Below are 22,500 nucleotides of genomic sequence, written 5' to 3' on the forward strand. Positions count from 1 at the left end.
CGTTGTCTCATTGTCTCGTTGTCTCGTCTCATTGTGTCGTTGTCTCATTGTCTCATTGTCTCGTTTCATTGTCTCGTCGTCTCGTTGTCTCGTCTCGTTGTGTCGTTGTCTTGTTGTCTCATTGTCTCGTTTCATTGTCTCGTCGTCTCGTTGTCTCGTTGTCTCGTCGTCTCGTTGTCTCGTCGTCTCGTCTCATTGTCTCGTCTCGTTGTCTCATTGTCTTGTCTCGTTGTCTCGTTGCAGGGACGTCCTGCCCAAAGCGCCTGAAGTCTTCTACTACCTGCCCAACGGCACCGGTGTGTCTGAGAGGGCCGAGGCTGCGGTGAGTCAGTGAACGCACCACGCCCCCCCCACACGCTGACAGGTGTGTGTGTGTGTGTGTGTGTGTGTGTGTGTGTGTGTGTGTTGTGTGTGTGTGTGTGTGTGTGTGTGTGTGTGTGTGTGTGTGTGTGTGTGTGTGTGTGTGTGTGTGTGTGTGTGTGTGTGTGTGTGTGTGTGTGTGTGTGTGTGTGTGTGTGTGTGTGTGTGTGTGTGTGTGTGTGTGTGTGTCTGTGTGTGTGTGTGTGTGTGTGTGTGTGTCTGTGTGTCTGTGTGTGTGTGTGTGTCTGTGTGTGTGTGTGTCTGTGTGTGTGTGTGTTGTGTCGTGTGTGTGTGTGTGTGTCTGTGTGTGTGTGTGTCTGTGTGTCTGTTGTTGTGTGTGTGTCTGTGTGTGTGTGTGTGCTGTGTGTGTGTGTGTCTGTGTGTCTGTGTGTGTGTCTCTGTGTGTCTGTGTGTCTTTGCAGACTCACTGTTTCTACCACGGCAGCGTCCGAGGCTTCCCTCATTCCAGAGTCGCTCTGAGTACCTGCTCCGGACTCTGGTCAGTGTGTGTGTGTGCGTGTGCGTGTGTGCGTGTGCGTGTGTGTGTGCGTGTGCGTGTGTGCGTGTGCGTGTGTGTGTGCGTGTGAACAATCAATATGTCTCCAGATGATGTCACGTATCTGTTCCCTCCCACAGCGGCGTCATCACCATCAACGCCACGCTGAGCTTTGAGTTTGCAGCCCCCGCCCCCATCCCCAGGGGGGGAGGGGGAGGGGGGTGGACTCCACCTGTTGTCCCCCACCCGGCCTCCGGGGGACGGCGCTGGAGGGTGTGGGGTCTCTCACGGCACCGCCCCCCCCTCCCACAGCTCCACACAAAGGGTGAGTCATCAGCAACCAATCAGAGAGCACAGCTGAGGCTCATGGGTAATGTAGTTGTGACCTGCCGATCTGCAGAGGAGGAGGGACGTCCTGTCTGAGACCAAATACATCGAACTGGTGCTGGTGGTCGATCACCAGGAGGTCAGTGATCAATACCTTCATCATCATCATCATCATTATCATCTGGATCCGGTTAATGATCTGGTTTGGGATTATGATCTGGATCCGGTTAATGATCTGGTTTGGGATTATAGTCTTCAGACACTGGTCAGGGACCCTGCTGGCTGCAGTGGCGTCTTTGCACCACCAGGTGGCAGCATAACAAAATGGTGGCTCTTGACCGCAACGTGTTTTGTAGTTCCTGAACTACCAGAAGAACCAGAAGACCGTCCTGTACCGCATGCTGGACGTGGCCCACCAGGTGGACCTGGTGAGCTCCGCCCCCTCCCGCTACCTTAAATCAGGTGAGCGAGCCTGAGGTGTGTCTTTGTGCCCCTCCCAGTTCTACCGCCCCCTGAACATCCGGTCGCTCTCACCGGTCTGGAGATCTGGAGCGACCGGGACCGGATCCGGGTGGGGACGAGTCCCGCCGACACCCTGGACGACTTCCTGGAGTGGCGAATGAGGGAGCTGCTGCCACGCCTTCGCCATGACAACGCTCAGCTGATCATGTAGGAGCGCGCGGGCGACGCCTAGCTGAAGCAAAGCTTCCCATTGGCCAGTGATCAGCCGTCTCACCTGCAGGGGCGGGGCCTTCCACGGCGCCACGGTGGGGATGGCGTCCCAGTCGTCCATGTGTTCCAGAGACCGCTCGGGGGGCGTCAGTGTGGTGAGGGGGCGGGAAGCACGGCTGTGATGTCATAGCTCTCCGTCCAATAGCAGCTGCTGAACGTCTGATCCACGTTTGATCAGTCAGATCAAAGGTCACCGACACCGTCCCTCTCTCTCTCCCCCCTCCCTCTCTCCCCCCCCCCCCCCTCTCTCTCTCTCCCCCCTCCCTTCCCCCTCTCTCTCTTTCTCCCTCTCTCTCTCTCTCCCCCCGCTCCCTCTCTCTCTCCCCCCTCCCTCCTCTCTCTCCCCCCTCCCTTCCCCCCCTCTCTCTCTTTCTCCCTCTCTCTCTCTCTCCCCCCGCTCCCTCTCTCTCTCCCCCCTCCCTCTCTCCCCCCCCTCTCAGGACCACCTGGTCAGCGTTTTGGGCGTGGCCTCCACCGTTGCTCATGGGCTGGGTCACAACCTGGGGATGGTTCACGACGCGGCTGAACGCGGCTGCTCCTGTGAGAACGAAGCTCGGCTCGGGGGCTGCATCATGGAGCCTCCTACGGGGTCAGAACCGGGACCGGCACCGGCACTCGGGTCGGGGGCGTGTCCTGACCTCTGCCCTCTGCCCTCTGCCCCCTGGCCCCAGGTCCATGCCGGGGCAGCGGTTCAGCAGCTGCAGCGCGGCGGACCTCGCCGCCAGCCTGCTGCACGGCGCCGGGATGTGTCTGTTCAACGCCCCCCCGCCGGACCGGCTGCTGGGGGGGCCGCGCTGTGGGAACCTGTACGTGGAGCGGGGGGAGGAGTGTGACTGCGGCCTGCTGGGAGGTACCCGCCCCTGCCTGGAGCGGCGCCGCTCGGTTTACTTCCTGTTGACGCGGCGCTGTGCTCTGATTGGTCAGGACTGTGAGGACCGCTGCTGCAACGCCTCCACCTGCCGGCTGGTCGCCGGGGCTCAGTGCTCGTCTGACGGCACCTGCTGCCACGCCTGCAAGGTGAGGGCGGGTCCAGGTGGAGGGCGGGGTCTCCCTGAAGGTCCCCCTAACCCCCCCCCCCCCCCCCCCCCCCTCAGTTTCAGGCTCCGGGTCTGGTGTGTCGTCAGCCACTTGGAGAGTGCGACCTCCCAGAGTTCTGCACAGGCTCCTCCCCTTACTGCCCGCCCCAACGTCTTCCTCCAGAACGGCGAGCGCTGCGAGGGCGGAGCCTCCTTCTGCTACGGCGGCGTCTGTGCCAGCATGCGGAGGCAGTGCCAGGCGCTGTGGGGGCCCAGTAAGACGCCGTCAGGCCGCCGGACCCGCCGGACCCGCCTAGAGGCGCCGGCTGACCCGTGTGTCTGTCCCCAGACGCCACCGTGGCTCCGCCCATCTGCTTCTCATCAGTCAACAAGCAGGGAAACAAACACGGGAACTGTGGTCAGCTGCCCGGCGGTGGCCACGCCCCCTGCGCCGACGCGTGAGTGAGCCGCAGCGCTTCCTGTTGCAGCGCATGGATGCTCGGCGCCCGCTGACATCACTTCCTGTTGCAGCGACGTCCTCTGCGGTCGGATTCAGTGCCAGGGGGCAGAGAGCGCCCCCTGCTGCGCGGCAAGGCCGAGGTCCTCACCACCAACCACAGCGGCCTGGCCTGCAGGGGGACCTTCCTCCACCCGGGGGACGACGTGTCCGACCCGGCCGCCGTGGCCCCGGGCACCGCCTGCGGCCCGGACAGGGTCAGCCCCGCCCCCCGACGCTCAGGTGTCAGGCTGGACCCGTCGGCTGAAGCCGCTTTCTGTTTCAGGCCTGTTTGGAGCAGAAGTGTGAGGACGCGGCGGCGGCGTTCCGTGTGGACGGATGCCGCGGGACGTGTCACGGGCACGGGGTGAGTGGGCGGGGCGTGGGCGGGGCGCAGGCGGGGCGTGGGGCTCTGAGCCGGGTCCCGGGGGCGTGACCGGGATGTGTCGCTGTGCTCCAGGTGTGCAACAACAACAACAACTGTCACTGTGACGCCGGCTGGGCGCCGCCCGACTGCAGGTACTCCGGCCTCGGGGGCAGCGTGGACAGCGGGGGCCCCCCCGCCGCAGGTACGCGCCGGAAACCACGGCAACCTGACCTCTGATCACGAAACCATCAAACGGCAAGGGGCGGGGCATGATTGTAATGATTAGTGGGGTTAGTGTAGTAGTATTAGTAGTAGTAATACTTATAGTAGTAATAGCAGCAGTAGTAGTAATAATAGTAATAGTAGCAGTATTAGTAGCAGTAATTATAATAGTAGCAGTATTAGTAGCAGTAGTAGCAGTAGTATTAGTAGCAGTAATTATAATAGTAGCAGTATTAGTAGCAGTAGCAGTAGTATTAGTAGCAGTAGTAGTAGTAATAGTAGCAGTATTAGTAGCAGTAGTAGTAATAGTAGTAGTAGTAATAATAGTAATTATAATAGCAGCAGTATTAGTAGCAGTAGCAGTAGTATTAGTAGCAGTAATAGTAATAGCAGCAGTATTAGTAGCAGTAGTAGTATTATTAGTAATTATAATGGTATTAATAATAGTAATTATAATAGTAGCAGTAATATTAGTAGCAGTAATAGTAATAGCAGTAGTAGCAGTAGTAGTACTATTAGTGGGACACTACTAACTCCGCCTCCCTCCGCTCAGAGTCTGAGCCGGTCCGAGTGGCTCTGCTCTTCGTCTTCCTCCTGGTCCTTCCCGTGGTCCTCCTCTTCCTCGCCCTGCGGTTCCCTCGGTTCCGTCGGAGGCTCTTCTGTCTGGGAACCGACAACCTGCTGCACAAAGCCCGGGGCCACGCCCGGAGCCACGCCCGGAGCCACACCCGGTCAGGGCCGTGAGTGGGCGTGTTCCTGTGCTCCACAGACCCTGAACGCCTCGCGGTACCCAGAACTGATGGTTCTGTCGCTCTTTGATGTTTTCGGCGTTTCTCGTTTGTTCCTGTCAGAACGCCGGCACCGGATCGGGTCGATGACCGGAACGGGGAACAGGTCCGACCTCTGAGGTACCAGCGGAAGCCAACGGACATCCCACTGACCACGGCCATGAAGGAGGTAACCATAGCAACCCCCCCTCCACGACGGCAAAGGAACAGACACTGGATCCTCCTGCTGGCATTTTATTTTGTTGAGGATTATCTCAGGATGCTTTTATTGTGACGGGAGCTCCAGGAAGAGAGAACTTCAGGTTCTGTGTTTTTGTGTTTGTGCTCTTGTTGGCTCACATTAACACACCTTCTGTTGTGACCTCTGACCTCGTCTATGCGTGTGCCAGCCTTCACTCTGCATTTGCTTCCTGTTTTTAGGTTCATGACAGACCTGCTCCTCCCACTAAGCCACTCCCCCCTGACCCCACCCTAAATCCATTGCCTCAGGTAACCTCAGTGTCCTCACCTGGAGGTCTTAGCGTGTTAGCGTGTTAGCGTGTTCCAGAGCAGAGAAGCATTGTTCTTATCCGTTCTTGTTCCATTGTGCTCCGTACCTGGTACCTAAACCTCGCCTGGTACCTAAACCACACCTGGTACCTCAACCTCACCTGGTACCTAAACCTCACCTGGTACCTAAACCTCACCTGGTACCACACCTGGTACCACACCTGGTACCTAAACCACACCTGGTACCTAAACCTCACCTGGTACCTAAACCTCACCTGGTACCTAAACCACACCTGGTACCTCAACCTCACCTGGTACCTAAACCTCACCTGGTACCACACCTGGTACCTAAACCTCACCTGGTACCTAAACCTCACCTGGTACCACACCTGGTACCACACCTGGTACCTAAACCACACCTGGTACCTAAACCTCACCTGGTACCTAAACCTCACCTGGTACCACACCTGGTACCACACCTGGTACCTAAACCTCACCTGGTACCTAAACCACACCTGGTACCTCAACCTCACCTGGTACCTAAACCTCACCTGGTACCACACCTGGTACCACACCTGGTACCTAAACCACACCTGGTACCTCAACTACACCTGGTACCTCAACTACACCTGGTACTTAAACCACACCTGGTACCACACCTGGTACCACACCTGGTACCACACCTGGTACCTCAACCACACCTGGTACCTAAACCTCGCCTGGTACCTCAACTACAACCACACCTGGTTGAGGTACCACAGAAACACACACTATCATTCCGCTGAACAGGAAGTGAACTCTGACCTGCCGACTTCTATTTCTGCTACTTCATTATGTTAAACAGCGACCTGCCCCGCCCACCAAGCCTCTTCCTCCCAACCCCGACGGCCAGGTACAGTCATGTGACTGTACGTGTGGAGGCGTGGTTTCAGATAGTACTGCCCCCTGCTGGCTGGAGGAGCAAAATAATGACATCAGTTTGTCAGCTGGGAGCAGGTCCCCCCCGAGGTCTCGGGTTTCACTGGTGTCCTGGAGCACTGATTGATCTCACACTTGTAGTATTGATTAATCTGCCATTTGCATGGCTACTGCTTGAGCTAATCGATAGCATGCTACCTAGCTTGGGGCCTCTCGAGGCAACAATAGCAGCACGCTCGTTGACAGCGAGCTGATTGGCTCCTCCCTTAGCTCGTTCGCTAACGCTAACCGGTGAGCTCGCTTTAACGGTCCTGATGACGCCGCTAAACAGGAAGTTCTCTGAAGTATCTCTTCCTCCTCACTAACATTTCAGCTGCTGGTGAGTCGACAAGCTCCACCCAACAAGCCACTCCCTCCTGACCCCGTCACGCTGGGACAGGTACACCACACCTGCATGTTGGTGGTGTTAGCTAGCGCGGTCTTTGTTTCTGGGGGCTACAGATCAGATTAACTGATGAAGAGGTTTGATGATAGATATTGATTTGGTATTAATCCTGGTTGAAGTGATTGGGGGCGGGATCAGAATCCATGACACTAATGAGATGGAGGCTTTCATATTTTCAGGTTCTGGATCCACCCAGACCTGTGCTGCCCATTAAGCCCCGCCCTCTGGCCCCCCCACAGCGCAGGGCTGTTGCACCTGCAGCCGGTCCCAACAGGTAAGTGTTGTCCACCAATCAGAGGCGGGGAGCCTGAGGCAGGCTTGGGAACGCTGAATGTGCCGTTTGCTCCCCAGGCGTGGCCCCGCCCACCCGCAGACCGTTTCCTCCTCTCAGCTTTGATCTGTGATGAAGATGAAGATGACTCAGGGATGAATCCTTCAGGAACTCGATGACTGCCTTGCTCAGCAGCATCTCGCCAGTAGTGATGTAGGAACTCTGGACCTGAACCCTCGACCTTAGCCGGAGCTTCTTGACTGTATTGTGACAGCGCCCCCTGGAGGGGTCCAGAGCCTGATCCGGGGTCAGGGTGAGAGGAACGGTGGTGACATGTCTTCAGACTACTGCTACTGGACTGTCTTCCTGTCCCCTGAGGGGTCGCCACGGCAACCCAACCTTCTCCTCTTCACCCTGTCCTTTGCATCGTCCCCCCTCACTACGTCCATGTGTCTCCTCCTGGGTCGTCCTCTGGTCCTGTCCTTTGCATCGTCCTCCCTCACTACGTCCATGTGTCTCCTCCTGGGTCGTCCTCTAGTCCTGTTCCCCGGCCGTCCCATCCTCAGCGTCCTTCTACCGATATAGTCCCCGTCTCTCCTCTGGACGTCCAACCCATCAGAGTCTGGTCTCTGACCTCGTCTCCAAAGCGTCTCGCCTTCGCCGTCCCTCTCATTGTCTCATTGTGTCCCCATTAGCTCCCACCTCGGTGGTCGCTCGTCTTCCTGGGCTCCGAACATAAAGACAAAATTCAAATACACAAAATACACAATATCCAACCTCAGCACCATGATGACATCATCAGTCACCACGGTAACCCGGACTGACCCCTGACCCCTCATCCTGTCCTGGATCCATTCAGGTCTGGGATTAAAATGTCTTGAATGTAAGTCTCAACGTGGAGAATAAATAAACCTCTTCAACAGCTTTTATTCTGAAAATCTTTGATGGTAATCAACAAGTCCAAGCGGAGGTGAGGGTGAGAGCTCGCCCGGCGGCCTGGTGCCTTGCTCAAGGGCACCAGCTGGACCAGACCGGACCCCACCGGCCACCAGTCCTAGATTTAAGCACTTTTATATTTGTTTTAACTCAGAAAATGATTTCTGCTGCAAACCCCCCCCCCCCCCCCCCAGTCAAAGGTCACTGACAGGTGAAGATGATGATGAAGATGGTCCTTTCTGGGACGTTACATGATCAGAAGTCAATAACTTGGTGACGCACCTTGTAGCCTCTCCGTTAGCGTCCGACTGGCGCGGACTCTGTTGCTATGGAAACATGTAAACATCAGCGGCCATTGAAGAGAAAGGAGGAAACTAAATCAAGTAGAGAAGACGAGTTTCACAATAAAAGTGGTCTTAATAGATGTCTCTGATTTAACAGGAGTTTATTTGAACGAAAGAAAAACAGACCACAATGCAACGCGGCAACCTTCCAGCCAATGGGGGAAGCGGCTGGCCGTTCGTCCAATCAGAGCTTGGCGGGAGCTTTCAAAGCGCAGACCGGAAGTAGCGCGGAGTAGCGGACAGCTTGAAGCGGAGGCTCGGACGAGTTCCTGGAGGTTTTGACGGTGTCCCCGAGAGGACGAGGACACGGGGGACACGGAGGACACGGGGGACATTCCAGCAGCTTCATCTGCTCTACTACGTCATCTACTGGACAAAGTATGTGCAACAGGCAAATACTTGAAATTTTTTAAAAAGTCTGTAAATAAAAGGTTCTTTATTGTGGCGTATAAATAAAAATTAATCCGAACGCCACGGTGGGCCGAGCCGAAGGGGTTAAAACACTGAAGACGCGCTGGCTCCAGATCACAGAGAGAACAGCTGGAGGGCTTCTTTGATCTATCGATTGTCGTTGCCCGTGCAATCCTTTGATGTTTCCATCTGGCTGGTGGTCCCGCTGGTCCCGCCGGTCCGGCTGGTCCTGCTGGTCCTGCTGGTCCCCACCACCATAACAAGGCCACACCCACTGACATCGCACAGGTGAGCGCGCACAAATAAAACCTCCACACCGGCTGTGCCACGCCCCAATCACCGCGGCGTGGACACACACGTCATCGTTAATCCTTGTTTTGTGATGCTAGCAGCATTCCCGCGTTTGAGCGGCTTGTGGGCGGGGCCATTATAGCAATGCTACCGCTAACGCGTGAAGGTGGGGTCGGCGCTAGTCTCTCATTGGCGGATAAAGTCACGGAGACGTTCCAGCTCGGCAGGTTCATAACCTGAAACAAACGTTTTTGTTCTGAACCGGAGTGGAAGAAAAATAGATCCGATTGATTAAATGTTTCCGTCGCCAACAGGCGTAGGAAAATACTCTAATCGATATCTGTGCACTCAAACGGGTCGGGTTACCGCTTCACAATAAACTCACGCCCAGACTGCAACACGTACTTTAATAGTAAACAATCTGTTTTACAGTATTTAAACACGTTTGCTGAACTACCGGGTGCCTTCGCTGGTTGTTGTCGTTTCATATTACCTATATGTAGTATTTATCTATAAACGGGTACTGTGTAGGACGTTAGCTCTGTACAGAACGTCTTCAAGGTGCTGCTCTGGTTAGCATGCTAGCTAGCGCCGTTTATTCCTGTTTAGTCTCAAAATGGCGCCTACAACTTCGACCGTAGCGCCGGGGCTCCGTGTCCGGTGCATTGTTAGCGTAGCGCCGGGGCTCCGTGTCCGGTGCATTGTTAGCGTAGCGCCGGGGCTCCGTGTCCGGTGCATTGTTAGCGTAGCGCCGGGGCTCCGTGTCCGGTGCATTGTTAGCGTAGCGCCGGGGCTCCGTGTCCGGTGCATTGTTAGCATAGCGCCGGGGCTCCGTGTCCGGTGCATTGTTAGCATAGCGCCGGGGCTCCGTGTACGGTGCATTGTTAGCGTAGCGCCGGGCATAGACAACAATAGCGCCGGCGCTACGGTCGTAGATAGCGCGGTAGAACATCGGTGGCGTGCTAGCCGTGACCCGCGTGTCTCAGGTCGCCGACCCCTGGACCACGACAAGGTTCGGGTTCAGCTGAACCAATCAGCAGCAGACGAGCTGAAGCTCCTCCCTCTTCACAAGGGAGGACGGGCTGTCATTGGCTGTCCTCATGAAACCGAGCTCATTGGTGGACTCCCTCAGACCCAGATGCGCTAAATAAAACATCTGTGTCTCTGCTTAGCATAGCTTAGCATAGCTTAGCACAAAAACGGGAAGCAGAAGGAAATTGTTAGCTTCATGCTAGATTAAAGTGCTTGGTGTTTCGGTCCTTGTGACGCTCTTTGTTCTACGCTAGGCTAATGCTGTTGTGGCGCTAACTGGACACAAGCATGGATCTGAAGTTAGAGCTGACTCCAGCGCCCCCCTGTGTTGAAGCAGGTGCAGGTGCACAGGTGATCTGTACAGTATTTACAGTCTCAGCGGGTTCGGGTTCAAATCCTCACGACTTCTTTGGAGTTTCACAAACAACAAAACGATGTTTCATCAAACACAGAACGTAGAGGCGGCGTGGAACGCGTCCCGGTCAGCTGGGGTCCGGGCGTCGGTTCCGTCCCCAGCGGAGAGAAGACGGGACCTCAGTGCAAGTAGAACATCTGGACAGGAGGAAGCGTCAGGACGCCGGGACAGCGGAGACGAAGACACGGAGAAAGAACCAGCAGAACCGCCCGGGTCAGGCCAGCGTGCAGGGACCAATGAGAACCTTCACCGGAGACGCCTCTGGCTCCGCCCTGCTGTGAACCCGACCCCGGGGGACCGGGGGACCGGAGCAGCGCAGGAAACCAAACGGACGGAGACGCCAGAATATTTGGACTTTACTTTACAAGAACCAGGGAAATGCTAAGCTAACGTTAGCTTAGCATCGACGGCGGCAGCACTTCTGTTTCTCTTTTTGGTTTCTTGCACAGACTATTAGCTTAGCACATGAAGCTAACACTAGCCTCGGAAGCAGAACTGACGCTCGTTGCAGCGCTTCAAGGACAGACTTCTTCTGAACATGTCCAGCAGTCCGTCTGTCCTTGAAGCCTGCAGCTACCCATCATGCCTTGCGCCGTCCGTCCTGTCTTCAGTCCCCGTTGGACTCGAGGACCTTCTCGGCCAGCGTCTCCTGGAAGGTGGAGAGCTGCTTCATCTGCTCCGTCTGCATCGAATGTCTCCTCAAAAGTTTCTTCTTCACTTTGGACTCAGGAGCCCGCTTCGGGGACGCCGGCGCCACGGGGACCAGGACCTTGTGGGTTGGGGAGGCGGGCCTGCCATTGGCCCGGATGTCGGGGATGGGTCTCTGGGGGTTGATGTTAAGTGGGGGCAGGAAGCCGGGCCTGGTGTGGGAGATGCGGTCCAGCAGGAGGGTCCCGGAGCCCCGGCGCTCCAAGAGCCCTGGAGGACGCCTGCGGACAGCGATGGGGGACACTGAATTGGGAATGTCCTCTAGAGACTCCCGAGAGGCACTGCTGACCAGGGACAGGGGGGAGGCATTGTATCGCCTCCGCTCCACAGACACCCGGTCCGGAGACCCGGGGACGGACTCTGGACACAGATGGTTGTCCGACTCGTAGTGCTCCATCCTGTTGAGCTTGGGGTGGGCCAGACCCCGTCCCGGGACGGACCCGGGACCCCCGGCGTTCTCCGGGGACTCCGGGGCGGTGTTCCTGCGGTAAAGGATCTGGTGCTGCTGGATCTTGTCCGCCCAGGAGGACCCGGAGACAGCGGGACACTCCTCGGAGCGGGACCGGTCGATGAGTTTGGGGGAACAAGGGCCGGGGGTCTCGATGCTGTGTCGCCGTGACAACAGAGGCTCTGCGATGGACGTGCCGTTCACCTCACCGCTGTCCTGCTGACCTCGGTCCCTCTTGTCTTGCGGGACGCCGGCGAGCACCGAGGGCGCCACCAGGCCCCACGGCTCCGAGTTCAGCCTCGTCAGCAGCCTCCGCGGCGCCGGCCTCCGTTCTGCTGGGGGGCGGGCCGACGGCGGCGCCAAGCTGGGCGCGAAGCTGAAGATCCCCTCCCCCGCCGGGGACGAGGTGCCGACGTCCACGTCGGAGGGAGACATGCAGGCCGGAGACGGCGAGGGCGGGGCGTTCAGGTACTGCCTGGTCTTCCTGGCGCCGGACGGCGACGTGTCGCTGGTGATGATGATGACCTCCTTGCCCCGGGCCCTGCAGGCGTCCAGCAGCACCTGCAACGTCTCCCGGTCCCCCTCGTTGATGGCGTGGACGAGGGCGGAGGCGCCGGAGTAGTCCTTCAGGCTGGGGTCGGCGCCGTTCCCCAGCAGGAGCAGAGCCACCTCCCTCCCGGCGCGCTCGGCGCACGCGTGCATCAGCGCCGTGCGCCCGCTCTTGTCGGGGATGTTTGGGTCGGCGCCCTTCTCCAGCAGGTACCGGACCATCCTCTGCCGGGCCTGCGGGTCGTCGTAGCTCGCTATGCAGGCGGCGGAGACGGGCGTCTCCCCACGCTCGTTGCCCTCGTTGATGTAAGCCCCGCCCTCCAACAGCAGGCGGGTCAGCCTCAGCTTCCCCTGGGAGACGGCCTTCAGGAGGGCGTTGCCCTCGGTCCGCAGGGGGCCCCCGTCCCCCATGACGCCTCGGCTCGCCTCACGCCGTCTGTCCACCGGGGGGGGGTTCAGCGCTGGCTGGCCGTCCTGCGTGAGAAGTCACATGACCTGTGGAAGCACAAGGTCAAGTTCAAAGGTCAAGAACATCAGGAGAAAACGTGAACGTGAGGAACGTCCATCTGGACAGAAGGGGGCGTGGCCACCGCATCCGGAACGGTTTTGACACCTTTGTCCTTCAATTCTGAGACGAATGTCTCATTTTAGGAAAACGTAAAAAAATAGAACTAAAAATAGAACTCCTGCAGTATAAAGTACACAACTGAGTAGGCTGAGAACACACGCACGCGCACGCACACGCGCACACACACACACACACACACGCACAGACTTTGATCTCGGCTGTTTATCAGTAACAGAACGGATGTTTCAACAACCAGCTAGCATCAGTTAGCATCCAGTAGCAACTAGCGGCTAGGAGCCTTTAGCAGCTAGCATTGGTTCTGTTAGCAGCTGCCTGAAGCTAGCTGATGCTACATGGTACAGCGTCCTGCCCCTTTGGAGGCGGGGCTTTGTGACCTGATACCGGAACGATCAAATGAACAGGTGTCTTCGCTGTTTCCACGGCAACGAGGAGGGATCTGGGGCAGATCGTTAATAATTCTAATCACTTGATCAATTCCAGCAGCAGGTCTGATCTGTATCCTCCTGGTCACGTGAGTGATGAGTCAGCTCAGTGATGATGATGATGATGATGAAGAAGCTGGCTGACTGGAGGAATTTACCGACTTTACGTCATGCGCTGTTCTGACGCAGCGGTTTCTATATTTACACACCGCGCACGCGCGTGCACACACACACACACACACACACCTGCATCATCACCATCACGTCGCGTTAAAATCACCGAACAGCCGCGCGCGGTAAACCCCGCTGATGCGATGACGTCAGAGCGCGGACGACGAGGAAGCGGCTTGTCTTACCGCCGAGCTGAAGACGCGTCCTCTTCATCATGTCCTCTTCATCATGTCCTCTTCATCGCGTCCTCTTCATCGCGTCCTCTTCATCGCGTCCTCTTCATCGCGTCCTCTTCCTCTCCGGTGGTTCCACTGACGAGCCGCTGCACCGACACTCCTCCTCCTCTTCCTCCTCTTCCTCTTCCTCCTCCTCCGGTGTGAGCAGCCAGAGCCGTCCAGCCCCGCCCCCCCGTATCGATGGACCATGTATTGATCAGCTGATCGATTCACTGAACCTGGTTTCCTGTCGTCATTTATTCCTAAAACACGGAAGTTTAAATAAACGCTGTCAAACAGGAAGTGACACGTTAGCGAGGTGAAGCTGAGATCTTCGTCTTCACCAAGGAGGTCTCGATCTCATCGGAGGTTAGGGGGCCAGTATCCGGACTGTGGTCGGGTATCTGGACCCGGAGGGTATCTGGACCCGGAGGGTATCTGGACCGTCTGTAGGGTATCTGGTCCGTCTGTAGGGCATCTGGTCCGTCTGTAGGGTATCTGGTCCGTCTGTAGGGTAACTGGTCTCTCTTTAGGGTACCTGGACTAACTGTAGGGTATCTGGTTCGTCTGTAGGGCATCTGGTTCGTCTGTACGGCATCTGGTTCGTCTGTAGGGTAACTGGTCTGTCTGTAGGGCATCTGGTCCGTCTGTAGGGTATCTGGTCCGTCTGTAGGGCATCTGGTCCATCTGTAGGGTAACTGGTCTGTCTGTAGGGTATCTGGTCCGTCTGTAGGGTAACCGGTCTGTCTGTAGGGTATCTGGTTCGTCTGTAGGGCATCTGGTCCGTCTGTAGGGTATCTGGTCCGTCTGTAGGGTAACTGGTCTGTCTGTAGGGTAACTGGTCTGTCTGTAGGGCATCTGGTTCGTCTGTAGGGCATCTGGACCGTCTGTAGGGCATCTGGTCCGTCTGTAGGGTAACTGGTCTGTCTGTAGGGCATCTGGACCGTCTGTAGGGTAACTGGTCTGTCTGTAGGGCATCTGGTTCGTCTGTAGGGCATCTGGACCGTCTGTAGGGCATCTGGTTCGTCTGTAGGGCATCTGGTCCATCTGTAGGGTAACTGGTCTGTCTGTAGGGTATCTGGTCCGTCTGTAGGGTAACTGGTCTGTCTGTAGGGTATCTGGTTCGTCTGTAGGGCATCTGGTCCGTCTGTAGGGTATCTGGTCCGTCTGTAGGGTAACTGGTCTGTCTGTAGGGCATCTGGACCGTCTGTAGGGTAACTGGTCTGTCTGTAGGGCATCTGGTTCGTCTGTAGGGCATCTGGACCATCTGTAGGGTAACTGGTCTCTCTGTAGGGCATCTGGTTCGTCTGTAGGGCATCTGGACCGTCTGTAGGGCATCTGGACCGTCTGTAGGGTAACTGGTCTCTCTTTAGGGTACCTGGACTAACTGGAGGGTATCTGGTGGGGCAGCATAATCCTTCCGGTCCCAAGGTTCCCCAGCAGAACTCCGCCGGCCAGCTGGCCCTCTTCCCATCGTCCCTCTGTGTGCTCTGATGATGATGAAGATGAAGATCTCTCTCTCTCCCACAGGTGCGTGGTGCGACCTCACCTGAGCGTCCACACGATGCTAAACAAAACGAACATCTTCCGGTCCTGGCGGGGGTCAGCGTGGACCCTGACCAGGCTGTGACCTCAGAGCCCCGTCAGGACCGGATTGGACCAGATGAACGAGCCAATCAGGGAGCTCTGAGCGCCAATGGGCTGGACAGGAAGTGATCAGACCCTGAACAGGAGTCCAGTTTACCCGATCTTATTATCATTAATTGAAGTTGGTGTCAAAAATAAAACGCTGCAGCACACACAGAATGTTGCTATCATGGAAACGCAGTTTCCATGGCAACCGATGAGTTGGAGCTCTGCCGAAGTGTCCCCATGGCGATACCTCACTGAAAGGTCCCTAAATCAATGCCTGTCTGTCTGTTAGGTACTGTGAGCCTAGCGTAGCATGGAGCCTGAAGGGAGGGGGTGCTTTGCTAATTAGCATGTTAGCCTGTGCTAATTCTTATATACATATTTCTAAAGAATTCCCAGCGTCTACATTTTCAACTGACTTCAGACTTCAGCATTCTAAAGGGCTGATGATAGCGAGTACCGCTAACAGTATTTGTTATTACTAGCTAATAATCAAAATAAGATAATTTAGGTAATAAACTAATATTAACTATTTAGCTAGTTGTTTATGCGATAATTTAGGTAATAACTCTTAGCTAGTATTACCAGTTTGCTAGTCAGTACTAATGTTGATTATCATTAGCTAACTCTTAGCTAAATGAGTACTCTGGTAATCTATTTTTTTAATTCATTGTCTTTACCTTTAGCAGCGTCTCGTTTCCGGCGTAGCTGTAGCACACATCAGCTACCGACTGGATGTTAACCCGACTCTATAAACTGCAGAGGTCAAAGGTTAGTGACCTCAACAGAATTACTCAGCCAATGAGGGGAGGGGCTGTCCCACCATCTGATTCTGTTTTTCTTGCTCTAGTTGTGGATCTGCGGTTCAACGATGCACAGCAAAGCGGAGTCCTGCTAAGTTCACCCTCCTTCCGTTGTTCTTCAGTCTTCTCCAGGTCTGTAGGGGTGAAGACGCCGCCAACGCTCAAATCACGACACGACAGTCCAGACAAAAGGTTAAGACCGTTTAAACGAGCGTCTAACGTGGGACCAACAGAGAGGTCATGGAAATAAACAAATACATAGGCTAGGCTAGGCTAGGCTACAACGACACCCGTGACCTGCAAGGCAGATAAAGATAGAGGTCGTCTAACCGATAGCTGACATTAGCCAACGTTAGCTCAAAGCATATAAACAATACCGATAGCTGACATTAGCCAACGTTAGCTCAAAGCATATAAACAATACCGATAGCTGACATTAGCCAACGTTAGCTCAAAGCATATAAACAATACCGATAGCTGACATTAGCCAACGTTAGCTCAAAGCATATAAACAATACCGATAGCTGACATTAGCCAACGTTAGCTCAAAGCATATAAACAATACCGATAGCTGACATTAGCCAACGTTAGCTCAAAGCATATAAACAATACCGATAGCTGACATTAGCCAACGTTAGCTCAAAGCATATAAACAATACCGATAGCTGACATTAGCCAACGTTAGCTCAAAGCATATAAACAATACCGATAGCTGACATTAGCCAACGTTAGCTCAAAGCATATAAACAATACCGATAGCTGACATTAGCCAACGTTAGCTCAAAGCATATAAACAATACCGATAGCTGACATTAGCCAACGTTAGCTCAAAGCATATAAACAATACCGATAGCTGACATTAGCCAACGTTAGCTCAAAGCATATAAACAATACCGATAGCTGACATTAGCCAACGTTAGCTCAAAGCATATAAACAATACCGATAGCTGACATTAGCCAACGTTAGCTCAAAGCATATAAACAATACTGACATCATATTCAGGGGCCCCCTGTAGGACTAACACGGTGTCTCACGCTAGTCCTACAGGGAGCCCCTGTGGGACTAGCATGAGACACCATGTTAGTCCTACAGATAGAGGGACATTGTCCCTCTACAGGGAGCCCCTGTGGGACTAGCATGAGACACCGTGTCCCTGGCGGTTCTATAATAACTGCAGCACCAGCAGCTCCTGGTCCTCCTGAGAGACCTTGATGGTGACCATTAGTGCTGCTTTTTAGGAGACACGTCTGTCTCAAAGGTCATAAGTCATATTCGTCAGTCCCTGTCCTCCACGCCAGCCTGGGGCAGGACGCGGTCCAGGTGAGTCCTCTGGTCCGGTCTGACCGCTGCATCCAAGCATCCAGATGTTCCTCCGTCCTCCCAAGCCGTGCTTGTCCTCGGCACCTTACCTGTCCCACTTGTCCCAGCTGCTGCTCCTTTGACAGCTACAACCTGACCACCGAGTGGCTCTTGACCCAAACCAGCCACCGTCCAAAGGTGGCCGTTATCTGCGGTTCTGGACTCGGCCTCCTGGCTGACGGAGCCGCCAACAAACAAACCTTCAGGTACCGGGACATCCCCAACTTCCCCGTCAGCACAGGTGAGGTGGCCACGGAGGGGGTGGAGCCTCCGCAGCCGGAGGATTCTTACTGGTTTGTCCTCCATGTTGATGTGTCCGTCTGTCAGTCACGGGTCACGAGGGCTGTCTGGTGTTCGGGACGATCGAGGACACAGCCTGTGTCTTCATGCAGGGACACTTCCACCTGTACGAAGGTTACTCCCTCTGCCAGGTGAGTCTTCGTCCCTCGGGTCTCAACCACAGACAACATCCCAAATATTTTAAAAAGGGGCTGGTGTGTTTCAGCAGGGTCAAAGGTCACCCAGGGCTTGTTGTGAAAAACTGTTGATAGTTCTGCCCTCTATTGTCCTCTGCTGCATCTATTGTCTCTGCTGCCCTCTATTGTCTCTGCTGTCCTCCACACACCATGACCCTGACCTGCATCAGGATCTGGAGGGTGTCCAGCTGTCCTTGCTCCGTCTCAGGTTCCTGGTTTTCTGTTGACGCGGGTAAAGCGTCCCCGGTTTGGACCCGAGGTTCCACGCTGTCTTACCTCCGTGCGTCTCAGGTGACCTTCCCGGTGAGGGTCTTTAAGCTAATGGGCGTCGAGTCTCTGCTGGCGACCAACGCCTCTGGAGGACTCTGTCCTGACTTTAAGGTCGGGGACATCATGGTCATCAAAGACCACATCAACCTGCCGGGCTTCGCTGGACAGCACCCGCTGTGTGGACCCAACGATGAGCGGTGAGGACGGGCGGGGGACGCCCTGGGACCGGAGCTGAGACCCTCTCTGGGTTCTGTCTTTAGCTTCGGGACCAGGTTCCCCTGCATGTCGGACGCCTACAGCAAGGACCTGCGGCGGCTGGTGGGGGACGTGGGCGTCGCCCTCGGCTGCGGGGGCTTCCTCAGGGAGGGCGTTTACTGCACGAGACCATCGCGGAGGCCCGGATGCTCCAGATCCTGGGCTGTGACTGTGGGTAAGACAGGAAGACCGCCTTCAGCGCGTCCGTCTCGGTGCCGGGTCGCGGTTCAGAACCCTCAGTCTCAGAGTCCCAGACTCTGTCCCGTCCTCCCCAGGTATGAGTGCGGTCCCCGAAGTGACCGTGGCGAAGCACGCCGGCCTCCGAGTCCTCGGCCTGTCCCTCATCACGAACATGGTCAGTTGCTGCCGCTGTGCGTGTCCCGTGTCCCGTGTCCCGTGTCCCGCCGCTCAGCTCCCGGTGCCGCGCTGCAGGTGTCCCCGGACTACGGCCGGGAGGACAAGGTGAACCACCAGGAGGTTCTGGAGATCTGTAAGATGCGTGCAGAGATTCTACAGAAGCTCGTGGCTGCGCTGGTGACCCGCTGCCAGCCGGGCATCAACAGCCACTGACCCCGAGGGTACCGGCGGCAGAACCCGGCCCCCGGGCCCGGACCCGGACCCGATGGAAGACTTCAGAAATAAAGAGCCTTCAAAACGGCATCAAAATGTTTCAACATTTATTATTCAGGAAAACAGCCTTCCAGCTAGCGCCCAGCGAGCTAGCAGGCTAACGGTGCTGACATCAGCAGGTGGGCGGGGCCATCTGGTCGTCGTTCTCAGGATCCTTTAGCGCTTCGGATCTTTGCCTCCATCGCCTTCCACTGATCCGGAGTCAGCTGAGAACCAACGTGAACGTTATTGATCGTTAGGATCGGCCCATCATTCGGACCGCTAGCGGGTCAGGACGGGTCAGGACCGGGTCAGAACCGGGTCAGGACCGGGTCTCACTCACCCTGCGCAGCTCGTTGAACTCGCCAGCCATCGACACGTATTCACCTCCATCCAACCGGATCACCTGAGAACAAACAGACACGCAGGAAGGTTACCCAGAACCGGTCCGACCCAGAACCGGTCTGACCCAGAACCGGTCCGACCCAGGCCCGGTCTGACCCAGAACCGGTCCGACCCAGAACCGGTCTGACCCAGAACCGGTCCGACCCAGGCCCGGTCTGACCCAGAACCGGTCTGACCCAGGCCCGGTCCGACCCAGGCCCGGTCTGACCCAGGCCCGGTGTGACCCAGAACCGGTCTGACCCAGAACCGGTCCAACCCAGAACCGGTCTGACCCAGAACCGGTCCGACCCAGGCCCGGTCCGACCCAGAACCGGTCTGACCCAGAACCGGTCTGACCCAGGCCCGGTCTGACCCAGAACTGGTCTGACCCAGGCCCGGTCTGACCCAGAACCGGTCTGACCCAGAATCGTCTGACCCAGGCCCGGTCTGACCCAGAACCGGTCCGACCCAGGCCCAGTCCGACCCAGGCCCGGTCCGACCCAGGCCCGGTCTGCACCCTGACCCTCAGGTCCACTCACAGCGCCGGACATCCAGCTAGCGTAGCCGCTGCTAACGTACGCCGCCAGGTTTGCGATCTCAGTCGGTGTTCCGAGTCGACCCGTTGGGATTCTGGAGATCATCTCCTTCTGGAAGCAGCCGGTCGGGTCCAGACGGCTGAAGGCCCCCTAAACAATCACAAACGAGCACCAGAACCGGTGTGACCCAGAACCAGAACCAGGCCCGGTAAACAAGCAACAAACTGCACCTTGGTTCTGATTGGTCCGGGCTGGATCACGTTAAACCGATGACCATAGCGCCCCCACTCAGCCGCCAGAGACCTGGAACACAACAGAGTGTTGCCATGGCGCCGGCGTCGGGGACGACGGGCCCGGTCCGGTAAACTCACTTGTACAGCGCCTCGACTCCGGCCTTCGCCGACGCACTCGGCGCCACGAAACCAGAACCCGACTCGGCATAGGTGGTGGTGATGGCCAGGAAAGATGCACCTGCACAGGTAGCACAGACGAGCCGGGTCATCCCACTGGGGGGGGGGGGGGGGGGGGCGTGGCCAGAAGCTGGTGGAGCGTGGAATTATTGATAAAGACAAAGAAGACGTTTGAAACGTTTTCCTGGGATCCTGACCCCTCTGACCCTGGACCCTGACCCCCCTGACCCCCCTGACCCTGGACCCTGACCCCTCTGACCCTGACCCCTCTGACCCTGGATCCTGACCTCTCTGACCCTGGATCAGCCTCTTGCCCAGCTCCAGCGTGACGAAGGCCGTCCCGTTCAGCACGATGTCCGTGACGCTCCTCCAGGCGTTTGGGGACAGACGTTCGGACGGACAGACGAAGTTCCCCGCCGCGTTGTTGACGATCACCTGCACCGGTTGTAATAGATTACTTTCGGCCCGCCTACTTTCGGCCGGCCAATGAGACGCTGCGTTACATCTGGCAGTCCGGTCAGAGCCTCCATCCGGTCCACGCACCGGGAGACCGCCTCAGGATCCCTGACGTCACACTGGACGGCGTGGACCTGGGGACGAGGGGACCGGTTCACGGGTCCATGGGACCAACATGGTTCTGGTTCTGGTTCTGGTTCTGACCTGGTTTCCTGTCTGGCTGCTGATCTCCTCGGCCGTCTGCTGCAGAACGTCCAACTTCCTGAACAGGAAACGCATTGAGTCTGGAGCGAGCTCACACCTGCCCAGGTGAGACGTGACCTCTGACCTGCTGGCGATGACACATCGAGCGCCGAGCTGGGACAGGGTGGTGGTCATGGCCCGGCCCAGGCCCGTCCCCCCTCCTGTGATGAACGCCACTCTGTCGTTGAAGCTTCCCGTCTGCAGCATGACGCCATCAACTGGCGTGAAGAAACCCGATGGAGGCGGAGCCACCGAGCTGTGGAGCCACGCCTGAAGGAAAACTCGGAAACCTTTTATTTACTTTAACAATCCAACTTTATTTGTAAAGCGCTGGATACAGCGGTGAAATTAAATTGATTAATCTAAAGCCAATAAAACATAACAGGCACATAGAAAGTGTGTCTGAGGGGTAAGGGGGCGTGGCTGAGGGGTAAAGAGGGCGTGGCTCTGTCTGTGAGGGGTGTACAGCCATCGTGCCATTGGTGCAGCAGAAGAATGCAGCACAAGATTACCAGCGTTTGTCTTCTGTGTTAACGGCGCCACCTGGTGGTCACATGACCAAACTACGTCACGAGTCGGCGTAGATCCGGTTCATTAAACAAATAAAGATCAAAAACAACCAACTGGACTTGTTGACGTTTCTCCTGTCATCCATCCAACAACCATCCAAACATGTTGTTTGTAAACAAATGAAGCCCGACCTCCTCGCGAGCGCCCCCTACAGAACCCGGAAGTATGTTTGAACAGAAGAGTAGAATATCTGAAGGGTTGCGACAGATCACTTATATTTATTATGACACGTGACACCTCGCGTGATAAAACTAGTCTCTGAATCTTACGCTCAAAGTGACGTGACGACACGTCACCCATTCTTTGTCGTGTTCACAGCTTCTCTCTGACGTCACAGATAGCACACTTCTGATTGATCTCCTCACCTTGTGGAACGAGGTTGGGCCAGACCTGAACAGCTGGGCTGCCCTCCGGAGCGCTGCGGACGCCATGTTGTTCCCGGCTGTGACCTTTGACCCGGATGAGGGGGGGCTTCGGACGGATGACTGCAACTTTTCCTGATCGTTGTTCGATTGTTATTATTATTATTATTATTATTATTATTATTGTTTTTATCTTTGTTGATGTTTCCAACGTTGTTATTGATTTAAAATAATTTATTGTTCACTTTTGCATTCAATAAAATATATATAAAAAAAAGACTGGCGGACTCTGTTGCTATGGAAACATGTAAACATCAGCGGCCATTTAAAAAAGAAAAGAAAGGAGAAAGCTAAATCATAGATATCTCTGATCTAACGAGTATATTTGAACGAAAGAAAAACAGACCACAATGCAACGCGGCAAGCTTCCAGCCAATGGGGGAAGCGGCTGGCCGTTCGTCCAATCAGAGCTTGGCGGGAGCTTTCAAAGCGCAGACCGGAAGTAGCGCGGAGTAGCGGACAGCTTGAAGCGGAGGCTCGGACGAGTTCCTGGAGGTTTTGACGGTGTCCCCGAGAGGACGAGGACACGGGGGACACGGAGGACACGGGGGACACGTCCACATGGCGGACTCGGACGGACCCAGCCGCTGTGAGTTTGTGTGATTGATCAAAGAGC

The 22,500-nt window shown here is 56.0% G+C and overlaps 5 protein-coding genes across 6 annotated transcripts in view; 3 read left to right on the top strand and 2 right to left on the bottom strand.

The window, feature by feature from the left end:
- The window catches only part of LOC137914991 (disintegrin and metalloproteinase domain-containing protein 15-like), a 9,632-nt gene extending 1,780 nt beyond the window's left edge, over positions 1-7,852 (top strand). The window contains 26 exon segments of the mRNA XM_068758471.1: positions 244-322; positions 783-859; positions 997-1,033; positions 1,035-1,181; positions 1,257-1,322; positions 1,540-1,611; positions 1,684-1,705; positions 1,708-1,852; positions 1,926-2,010; positions 2,356-2,504; positions 2,587-2,762; positions 2,838-2,932; positions 3,010-3,096; positions 3,098-3,206; positions 3,281-3,389; positions 3,463-3,497; positions 3,500-3,645; positions 3,714-3,794; positions 3,888-4,002; positions 4,570-4,747; positions 4,868-4,973; positions 5,225-5,302; positions 6,138-6,185; positions 6,585-6,650; positions 6,836-6,930; positions 7,008-7,852. Of these exon segments, the coding sequence (XP_068614572.1) occupies positions 244-322; positions 783-859; positions 997-1,033; positions 1,035-1,181; positions 1,257-1,322; positions 1,540-1,611; positions 1,684-1,705; positions 1,708-1,852; positions 1,926-2,010; positions 2,356-2,504; positions 2,587-2,762; positions 2,838-2,932; positions 3,010-3,096; positions 3,098-3,206; positions 3,281-3,389; positions 3,463-3,497; positions 3,500-3,645; positions 3,714-3,794; positions 3,888-4,002; positions 4,570-4,747; positions 4,868-4,973; positions 5,225-5,302; positions 6,138-6,185; positions 6,585-6,650; positions 6,836-6,930; positions 7,008-7,053 (2,449 nt within the window). The 3' untranslated portion in view covers positions 7,054-7,852.
- Positions 7,853-10,963: 3,111 nt separating this feature from the next.
- Positions 10,964-12,472, bottom strand: LOC137917699 (ankyrin repeat domain-containing protein 34A). Its single transcript, XM_068760423.1, has one exon. It carries the CDS (start codon positions 12,470-12,472, stop codon positions 10,964-10,966), a length of 1,509 nt encoding a protein of 502 aa, XP_068616524.1.
- Positions 12,473-14,954: 2,482 nt separating this feature from the next.
- On the top strand, positions 14,955-18,824 carry pnp4b (purine nucleoside phosphorylase 4b). The gene is given in 9 exon segments (XM_068757174.1): positions 14,955-14,988; positions 16,016-16,085; positions 17,322-17,494; positions 17,581-17,684; positions 18,021-18,196; positions 18,260-18,375; positions 18,378-18,425; positions 18,530-18,609; positions 18,687-18,824. Coding segments are annotated over 9 exon segments (939 nt in total).
- A 92-nt stretch (positions 18,825-18,916) lies between these two features.
- Positions 18,917-21,909, bottom strand: decr1 (2,4-dienoyl CoA reductase 1, mitochondrial). Of its 2 annotated transcripts, none has more exons than XM_068758605.1 (10): positions 21,828-21,909; positions 20,978-21,162; positions 20,854-20,911; positions 20,697-20,783; positions 20,481-20,628; positions 20,155-20,254; positions 20,014-20,086; positions 19,787-19,933; positions 19,207-19,269; positions 18,917-19,090 (listed from the first exon to the last, which is right to left on the bottom strand). In XM_068758605.1, the coding sequence occupies exons 1-10, from the start codon at positions 21,891-21,893 to the stop codon at positions 19,031-19,033; spliced, it is 987 nt and encodes a 328-aa protein (XP_068614706.1). In that variant the 5' UTR covers positions 21,894-21,909; the 3' UTR covers positions 18,917-19,030. The 2 variants fall into 2 exon arrangements, 1 of the variants encoding a protein (XP_068614706.1); XR_011106435.1 differs by having other exon boundaries at positions 19,022-19,090; positions 19,827-19,933.
- Positions 21,910-22,445: 536 nt separating this feature from the next.
- The window catches only part of iqgap3 (IQ motif containing GTPase activating protein 3), a 14,870-nt gene continuing 14,815 nt past the window's right edge, over positions 22,446-22,500 (top strand). Inside the window, exon 1 of the mRNA XM_068760577.1 lies at positions 22,446-22,473. Coding sequence (XP_068616678.1) covers positions 22,446-22,473 — 28 coding nt within the window. The remainder of the gene's footprint in view (positions 22,474-22,500) is intronic.

Source organism: Brachionichthys hirsutus, chromosome 3 (assembly GCF_040956055.1).
Source record: "Brachionichthys hirsutus isolate HB-005 chromosome 3, CSIRO-AGI_Bhir_v1, whole genome shotgun sequence".
NCBI classification, from domain to species: domain Eukaryota; kingdom Metazoa; phylum Chordata; class Actinopteri; order Lophiiformes; family Brachionichthyidae; genus Brachionichthys; species Brachionichthys hirsutus.

Bases quoted from the DNA above. Each gene is read 5' to 3' on its own strand.
- LOC137917699 (XM_068760423.1), bottom strand. From the start codon at position 12,472: ATGGGGGACGGGGGCCCCCTGCGGACCGAGGGCAACGCCCTCCTGAAG.
- decr1 (XM_068758605.1), bottom strand. From the start codon at position 21,893: ATGGCGTCCGCAGCGCTCCGGAGGGCAGCCCAGCTGTTCAGGTCTGGC. The intron at 20,087-20,154 runs GTGAGTTTACCG...GTTGTGTTCCAG, and splicing joins GGAGTCGAGGCGCTGTACAA to GTCTCTGGCGGCTGAGTGGG. The intron at 19,270-19,786 runs GTGAGTGGACCT...GTTTGTTCTCAG, and splicing joins CTAGCTGGATGTCCGGCGCT to GTGATCCGGTTGGATGGAGG.